The sequence below is a fragment of the Coregonus clupeaformis genome, chromosome 1 (genome assembly GCF_020615455.1).
Source record: "Coregonus clupeaformis isolate EN_2021a chromosome 1, ASM2061545v1, whole genome shotgun sequence".
Taxonomy (NCBI): domain Eukaryota; kingdom Metazoa; phylum Chordata; class Actinopteri; order Salmoniformes; family Salmonidae; genus Coregonus; species Coregonus clupeaformis.
Window position 1 is genome coordinate 51,175,153 of NC_059192.1, and position 9,573 is coordinate 51,184,725.

At 46.1% G+C, this 9,573-nt stretch overlaps 1 protein-coding gene across 4 annotated transcripts in view; it reads left to right on the forward strand.

Moving 5' to 3' along the window:
* LOC121570217 (latent-transforming growth factor beta-binding protein 1-like) overlaps nt 1–9,573 on the forward strand; it is a 153,319-nt gene that overhangs the window by 61,563 nt on the left and 82,183 nt on the right. For all 4 annotated transcript variants that reach the window (XM_041881703.1, XM_045221705.1, XM_045221703.1 and 1 more), the window contains exon 5: nt 8,408–8,575. In XM_041881703.1, coding sequence (XP_041737637.1) covers nt 8,408–8,575 — 168 coding nt within the window. The remainder of the gene's footprint in view (nt 1–8,407; nt 8,576–9,573) is intronic.

The window sequence follows — 9,573 nt, forward strand, 5'->3', positions numbered from 1 at the left end:
CACCCCACTTCCATCTAGAAGGCATAGACCGTACAGGTGCATCAAAGCTGGGACTGAGAGACTGAGAAACAGCTTATATCTCCAGGCCATCAGACTGTTAAACAGTCACCACTAGCCGGCCTCCGCCCAGTACCATGCCCTGAACCTAAGTCACTGTTCTAGCCGGCTACCACCCGATACTCTACCCGGCACCTTAGAGACTGCTGCCCTATGTACATAGAGTCATTGAACACTGGTCACTTTAATAATGTTTACATACTGTTTCACACACTTTATATGTATATACTGTATTTTAGTCATTGCTCATCCTATATAACTTCTTTTTTATTTTTCTGGATTATGTGTGTATAAAAAAAAAGCTAGGTATTACTGCACTGTTGGAGCTAGAAACACAAGCATTTTGCTGCACCTGCGATAACATCTGCAAATCTGTGTACACGACCAATAAACTTTGATTTGATTGGAGGGAAGGCTTGTCCCTTCAGGAAAGGTCCAGTTATGAGTTGTAGTGGAGGACAGTAGTTTACAGAGACGTTCTTAACCTGCCCTCCTGGAAGCAACTAAAGCACAAGCAGGAATGGGTGTCTATTACCACCAGCAGGGAGAGCCAGTGATTGGCTGAATCTGGTCAGCTGAGTGATTTCCCTGGCAAACTGGTCCCTAACACATACAGTGGGGAGAACAAGTATTTGATACACTGCTGATTTTGCAGGTTTTACTACTTACAAATCATGTAGAGGTCTGTAATTTTTATCATAGGTACACTTCAACTGTGAGAGATGGAATCTAAAATAAAAATCTAGAAAATCACATTGTATGATTTTTAAGTAATTAATTTGCATTTTATTGCATGACATAAGTATTTGATACATCCGAAAAGCAGAACTTAATATTTGGTACAGAAACCTTTGTTTGCAATTACAGAGATCATACATTTCCTGTAGTTCTTGACCAGGTTTGCACACACTGCAGCAGGGATTTTGGCCCACTCATCCATACAGACCTTCTCCAGATCCTTCAGGTTTCGGGGCTGTCGCTGGGCAATACGGACTTTCAGCTCCCTCCAAAGATTTCTATTGGGTTCAGGTCTGGAGACTGGCTAGAGCCACTCCAGGACCTTGAGATGCTTCTTACGGAGCCACTCCTTAGTTACCCTGGCTGTGTGTTTCGGGTCGTTGTCATGCTGGAAGAACCAGCCACGACCCATCTTCAATGCTCTTACTGAGGGAAGGAGGTTGTTGGCCAAGATCTCGCGATACATGGCCCCATCCATCCTCCCCTCAATACGGTGCAGTCGTCCTGTCCCCTTTGCAGAAAAGCATCCCCAAAGAATGATGTTTCCACCTCCATGCTTCACGGTTGGGATGGTGTTCTTGGGGTTGTACTCATCCTTCTTCTTCCTCCAAACACGGCGAGTGGAGTTTAGACCAAAAAGCTATATTTTTGTCTCATCAGACCACATGACCTTCTCCCATTCCTCCTCTGGATCATCCAGATGGTCATTGGCAAACTTCAGACGGGCCTGGACATGCGCTGGCTTGAGCAGGGGGACCTTGCGTGCGCTGCAGGTTTTTAATCCATGACGGCGTAGTGTGTTACTAATGGTTTTCTTTGAGACTGTGGTCCCAGCTCTCTTCAGGTCATTGACCAGGTCCTGCTGTGTAGTTCTGGGCTGATCCCTCACCTTCCTCATGATCATTGATGCCCTACGAGGTGAGATCTTGCATGGAGCCCCAGACCGAGGGTGATTGACCGTCATCTTGAACTTCTTCCATTTTATAATAATTGCGCCAACAGTTGTTGCCTTCTCACCAAGCTGCTTGCCTATTGTCCTGTAGCCCATCCCAGCCTTGTGCAGGTCTACAATTTTATCCCTGATGTCCTTACACAGCTCTCTGGTCTTGGCCATTGTGGAGAGGTTGGAGTCTGTTTGATTGAGTGTGTGGACAGGTGTCTTTTATACAGGTAACGAGTTCAAACAGGTGCAGTTAATACAGGTAATGAGTGGAGAACAGGAGGGCTTCTTAAAGAAAAACTAACAGGTCTGTGAGAGCCGGAATTCTTACTGGTTGGTAGGTGATCAAATACTTATGTCATGCAATAAAATGCAAATTAATTACTTAAAAATCATACAATGTGACTTTCTGGATTTTTGTTTTAAATTCCGTCTCTCACAGTTGAAGTGTACCTATGATAAAAATTACAGACCTCTACATGCTTTGTAAGTAGGAAAACCTGCAAAATCGGCAGTGTATCAAATGCTTGTTCTCCCCACTGTAGGTGTGAAGTGCCCTATGCCACTGAACAATAGGGTCAGGCTGAGACGGGTGATGGATTCCTACCTCATCAGTAAAAGGCTACAAAGTTTGTGTCTCTCACAGGTCCAGAGAGAGAGTTAAGGAGAAAGGGTTTTTAACAGGAAGGTTAGCTACTGGCCTGACACAGATATACGACATTTAAGAATTTGGAGGCTTTGGATGTGCGCCTGAAACACCAGGTGACTTTATGATGTGCTAAAGAAGCTGAGAAACAGTCATCTTTACTCTTAGGGCAGCACTATATTGTCCCAAACCTCTGCTCTTAAATCAGCTAGTATTTACTAAGTGATGATTTTGTGAGTCTGAGGCCTTTCCCGCACTTTGCCAACCATTGGTTCTGTGGCGGTAAGCAAAGTCCTCAAACACGTTAAAGATGTTATTTCACAAATGAATTTTATTTTTTAATAAAAGTGTCGTCGGCTCGGTATAAAAATTCCTGAGCTCTCCCAGGCACAGCTTTACTGGCACGGGGCAGAGACTGGGGACGACTGAACCCGGGGTTTGGAAAATTCCATGACAGGGTGACAGTCTCTCTCTCTCTCGCTCTCTCTCTACTCTTTGAGCAGGCCGCACGACACCAGCTAGTGTCAGCAGATCCAGCTGAGCCAATTACACTGGCCTGTTTGTTATTTCAGGGTTGGAGATTGATCGGGGCGACCATTAATCACTGCCAAACGGACACTGTAGTGACGCTTTAGTTAGGTCAGCCTGTCATTATTTTAGCATTGGGTTTGGACGGCACCCATTTCTCACGTTACGGGAGCCAGTGCGATTTCAGCGCTATGCAGTAGCCCGCTCTCCCCCTGTGGAATGGGTTCCTGCTGTACTCTGTGTCAACAGAGTCATATAAAAACACACAGCCTAATTGGGGAGTTCGGGGGTAGGGGCTGGGGGGTAGGGTGTTGCCAGTGGGGAGGGGGAGGGGTTGCACTGATGGTATCTCAATCACCGTGTGGAAGGTGCATTCAAGTTAATATGCTCTTTATTTAGTTAGATAAAAGATCTGTCAATTTGAGCAAAGGATATGCTATGGTTGAATTATGAAGCCAGATTGCTTATGGTAATTTGAGATTTGGTTTATGGCGAGGAAAATAACATTAAATGGTATGTTAGTCTTTAGATGGGTTCTATATATAAACATCTGTCACATTGTCAGCTGCCTCTAGTAAGATAAGTCACTGCATGTTAAATACATTGTCTTACTCCTCAGTTATTTTATCTAAATTGATAAAAGGCAGCAATTGTTCCTTATGGGCATAAACAGTACACACACTCACACACACACACTCACATCTGCTGTTACTGGAGCTTGAAGTTGGGCAGCAATGGGATTTTTCCAATTGCAGCCACAGCGGTAATGGCATAAAGAGTTAAGTATTGCCTGCTGCTCGGCTCTGTCTAAAATGAATTATTAGCCTAATTTTCAGAGGGCAATTTCAGATAAAGGAAGGGAGTGTGAGAGAAAATGAAATGACAGAGCAAGGTGATACACTGTGTCATCCAACAGAGAACCCCTCAATTGCTGAAACAAGTGTGACAGACTGATATGAATGGGAGAGGCCATCTCCAGTGTGCTGGGCTGTTGAATAGCTGTTATCTGCTCCTCTTAAAGCTTCCCCACTGAATAGCCTTGTGGGCCGTACATGGAAGACACATTGTCTTCCATTTACACTTTACAATGTGGCCGAACAGTCAAATGGCTTTTGAAAGTGAGAACATGAATAGTGCATGGCTTGTGGATGGAAGCGAAGTGGCTTGGAGGTTTTCATGATGATTTCCCATCTCATGGTATGTATTTAAGGTTATACTGTATATCTGATATGCTGTACACCTAGAGGTATACTCTCTACTGTGTTGGCAGAGGATATACATATTCTAACCTCCTGTTAAACTTCCCAGTGGACGTCTGCTAAGGTAAATAAGGGTAGATGAATTTGCTGACCTGAAAGTGAATGGCTCAATGTCTGTCTACCCAGACAGTGTCTGTGCTATAAATGGAGCAGTCTGCAGACTCAACAGCCTCCGCGGGTCTCTGTGAGTCTGTCTGTGTCTTCCTCCCACTCCCCTCTGGGGCCCTTGTGGCTGCTGTCCTCAGCCAGCCCCAGCCTGGCCACAGAGCTACAAATAACCCCAGTACACTCTATACAGCTCCAGTGTGGGACCATCAGGGAAATGTCCAGACATCAGATATCAGAGGGAAGAGAGAGAGAGCGAAACAGAGATGGAGAGGAGGGAGGGGAGACGGAAAGAGGGGACGAAGGGGGAGATACAGTAGTGATGCGAAGTTCGGCTCTTTTTACTGACTCAGATCTTTTCAACTCTTTCAGTCAAAAAAATGAATCTTTCAACTCATTTAGTTAATTTGGTTCAGTAATGCCCAGAGCACGCAAGACCCCCTACTGGCGAACTAGAAAGAGTCATGATTCTACAAGCCTCTCGTTCACCATAGGGGGCATTAGAGCTGTCATTTGTGACTGAGACTTATAAAAGTGTGCTTCAAACAATGTACAGTTTTGATTGGTCGGCATAAAAATATGATTTGTTCTCTAACTTTGAAACAAGGTCTTTGGGGCCGCAACTAGACTAGATTGTGAATGAATCTTGGCAGAACACAATGCTTGAGGGAGATTAGCACAATATCGTTTGCGAACTGCAGCAGCCCCCCAAACGATTAGTTCTCGAGTTTGAGTTTGTTGAGCAGAGGCAGGCTGTTTATGTTTTAGTTTTACAAAGCTGTGTCCAACAATAACATTCAATAATCAATTAATTGCATTCATTATTGTACCATGCAATCAATGATCAGTTCTAACATGTATTTTTCTTCTCTATGCTGCCTGCAGCATTAGTTGGTCGGAGGACGTATCCGGAGCCGCTAAACCGGAGGAGCGCGTATTAATCCTGCTGTATGATTAATTGCGGCCAGCAGGTCAAACGAACGACTAAAATTAACGAATCATGACTCTTAACGAATCGAGTCAGTAAAAATAGTCATTCAAAAATAATGAATCGTTCACAAACTGCACATCACTAAGATACAGTAGAGGTCTTAAAAGGAAAAGGAATGCGCCTTTACAAGGGCACAATAGAACTCCATCCCCTGCCCCCTGCCTTCCCCCCATTAAAAAAGAGTCAAGGCACAAAAATCTTTACTCCATCTAGCGAAACACTTACAGTAGATACACTGCCTATGTCACAATGAATGGCGCCTCAGGCCTTCAGCTTCAAATTGGTAGGGATGTCTGTTGGTTTTAGCCCAGTGTGCGGTGGTGTCGGTGTGCTACCTGCCTACTGGAGTAGCAGAAAGGGGAGAGTGTTTGTGCTCCTAAATCGGCGGGCCTGCAGCCTTCCTGTCAGCCCTGTCCCATGCAACAGACAGCCTGTCAGCAGCTAGCTATGGTGCCTTGTCTGGGAAAGCCATTCTCTCCGCCGGCTGCTGTCCCTCAGCTCTCCCACACAGACAGACAAACTAGGCTCCCGCTCTAAGCTGTAGATCGTCGCGCTGGAAGGCTACATGTTTGGCTTCGAAGACGGCTGTCTTCCCCCCCATACAGGGAAACATTGGACCCGTAGAGGTCCACCAGGGGAGCTCAAAAGAAGACCCTCTTTTTCCTTGCAGACTCACTTTCTCCATATCCCCCCACATCCCTCCAGTCTTGCCTAGCCTGTGTGTTCTCAGCCACCTCCTCTTGCATCCCCCTGCCTCTTCCATGCTGATTGATGTCTGTATTCTGTCTGAGACGCCCCTCCAGCTTCTCTCTCCATATGCTCCACAGAGCTGCTCCACAGAGCTGGCGAAGTCTACCGTGCCGTACGAAGGATCTGCTTGCATACACTTATGGAGGCAGAAGAGGGATGGAGGGATGAAGATGGATATGTTTTATCACTGCCAGGGACTCCAAGCCGTGTCAGAGTAGTTAAGGCATGTGTTGAACATGGTGCAGGGGGGAGCTGTCTGACAACAGCAGAGCCTTATATAGATCTCCATGTTCTGGGGAATGTGATCTGTTTCCAAGGCTTCTCCTGTCCATACATCTCTATACCTCCTGTCAGCGGTGATACCTAGGCCTTCTCTGAATGAAGGTGGTTGTGGTGGTAGCTTAAGCACCCAGAAACCACAGAAAGTAAAGAGCTACAAACTACTGGGAGGTAATGGCCAAATGAATGCTCAGCCCCCAGAGAGAAACCAGTACGTTTTTGGGTCACGGTGTGATGAGGTGATGGAGGGAAACTGGCATAATACAGTGAACGCCAGAGCCAGAGTGCAGAGAGACTGAACGACGTGATGTCTAAAAAGGGACACTCCGCTGGCCGAACTCTGCGTAGTCTGGAGCGATGGCCCAATATAGCAGACACAGAAAGCCCTGGTGTGACACGGGGGATTATACTGCAGGTAAAGAATGCAGGACATTTCAGCAGGCAGCAGCAGTTTGATGGAGAGGTTGATGGTTTTTGTGTGTAGGCCCCTACCAGGAGCCAGAGGCTGAGAGGAGCCTGATATGTCTATAGGGTTTTAAAGGAGCAGAGCAGGTTGTTAAAGCAGACCTTTTCCCCCCATCAGCTCTCCCATGCCAGCATCAGTCAGAGCAATGCTCCTTCCTACATGGGAATGGCTCTCCTTCCTTCTACTTGGAAATTACATTTGGCAAAATAGACTTTCTAAACTTGTCTTTTTAATACTGTGTGTCTATTATGTATATAATTCAGTTGGCTCACGTTTAAAACCAACTGTCTATTAGTCCTTGGCTTTTGACTACATCATATTAGTTCCCCTTTATGTCTACATATTTTTTTCATCTTATAGCAAATATTTAGGCAGCCCAAAAGCCTGTAATCCAGTGGTTTTGCCTGCTCTCTGGTTTAGAGAAAAAGCCCTCTCTCCCCTTGGCCATGCTCCCTGCATCTCTGCTCTGTCTGGTGTGAACAGCTGACAGCCGCAGACGAAATGTTGAGCTCAGGAGTCTGGGGTTTTGGGGAAGTTTGGATGGACGGACGGACGGACAGACGGGGGGGGGGACGGGGGGGGGGGGCGCTACCAAGAAGTAAAGACAGGATGTAGAGAGAGACGTTGGAAGGGAAAAGGAAGAAGTGAATGGGAGAGAAAAGGAAGGGGAGCTGAGGAACTTTATATAAAGACGCAGAAAAGTAGAAGGGGAAAAGTTGGAGGAGGGTAGTCTGGGAAGGGATGTGGTAGACCCAGGACAGATGTTTGTGATCAATACTCTTCTCTCTGTCTCGCTAGTCTCCTTCTCTCTCTCTCTTTATTTCTAACCCTCTCTCTCTCCCCCTCTCTCTTTCTCTCTCTCTGTCTGTGTGTCTGATATGAGGGCTGGGTTTGGTGTTGAGGGAGGGGAGAGGATAGGCGAATGGGCAGGCGGGCAGGCGGGCAGGCGGGCAGGCGGGCAGGCGGGTAGACTAGTTTCTATCTCGGTACAGTGGGCAGCCGTGACTTCATCCTAAAGCGCAGAGAGGGAGAGAGAGGGGAGGTGATCTTAGGAGGAGACACAGCAAAGCATTTTGGGAGAGCTTTCTTTCAGACAGAGGTGCCAGAGTCCTAGAAAATTTGCTAGGTGGGAGACAGGAGAGAAAGGGAGGGAGAAAGTGAGAGAGAGAAATAAGAAGAGAAGGAGTGGGAAAGCAGAGAAACCAGGGCCGACTAGGCTGCCATGCCCACTCTTTGTCCGTCTTGGAATAAAGCATGGCATTGTGATCTGCCAATACCCACCTCTCAGGGAACTTGACTTTTGATGAAGAATTGGAGTGCATCCCAGAGTTTTGTTTGCTGAGCTCTCTCCCTCCGTTTTTTCTCTTTCCCTCCTCATGTTTCAGAGACGCCACCGGAGCAGTGGGAGAGAGAGAGAGAGAGGGGATGAAAGAGAAAGATAGAGGGAAAAGAGAGACACAACAGGGGTATATGTGAATAGAGAGGACAACAGTCCTTTCAGTTATTGTTTTGACTGAACTCTTTGTTCGTGATCGTCCGTGACAGGCCACTCAAGGTGTTACTAACTAACCAATGGATACAAGACTGACTAGACTCTCCTTCCTTTCCCTCTTCTTTCTGATGGTGTGCTGTGCATCCCGACTGGCAGTGGGGAACCACACGGGCCGGATCAAGGTGGTCTTCACACCCACCATCTGCAAGGTGACCTGCACAGGGGGGCGGTGCCAGAACAACTGTGAGCTGGGCAACACCACCACCATCATCAGTGAGAATGGCCATGCCACAGACACCCTCACTGCCCCCAACTTCAGAGTAGGTGAGTGATCTCTGATTCACTTATCATCACCCCTCCCCATCTGCTTCCTTCTTGTGTTCATCCAATGTGGTTGCTGCCTTGTGTCTGGTGCATGATGGGATAGAAGTCATCCGAATTTAGGGTGGTTATTATGTTGTGTGTGTGTTGTGCGTGTGCGTGTGCGGACTATCTGCATTGTGTATGAGGTGTTAAACTATTTTGATGATTGATGTTTACATTATGTGCTGCACTGCATTTTCCTGCATAAACGTGTAGTATCTGATTTACATACTATATACCAGGGATTATCAACTAGATTCAGCCACGGGCCGATTTGTTCTTGAGCGGATGGTCAGGGAGCCGGAACATAATCACAAATAATTTGTATACTGCAAATTGACCGCAAGAAGCCTGAAACAGATATAATATTTGGCTAAAACATAATAATTTCAAACCTTGCTTACATTTTCATACGATCACGACTCTTTATTATTATTGGGAATACTTGGGAACAGATTTCCTAAATTTAAATCACTTGGAGAGGATTTCCTGGTGTTTTTACAGTATTTTATGTCCAACAATGAAAATTATAAATGATAAAAAATATATTTGTATGAAACATTTTCGCTCAGAAAACATGGGGGGCCAAATAAAACCACCCGCGGACCAAATTCGGCTCGTGGGCTGCCAGTTGGGGAACCCTGCTATATACAATATAGAATATCAAAGTGACTGTTCCAATACAGGAGCACAAAGGTGGGTGTTCCTTAATGTGTTGCACAGACCCTAAAAAAGTATAGTATGTTAATCTGTCTCAAACCTTCTACGGAGCTCAACACTGTCTTTTGCCTCTTGCTCTTGACACAGACATGTGGGAAGACCCAAAGAAAATGAATTCCTGTCTGACTCAGCAGCAGACACAGATATGAGAGTGCTCGCTCTGCTTCTGTGACCCAGGGTCACTGGGGCTATCCCTATAGAGTCAGCATTCATGATGCATATTGTACAGTTTGACATTA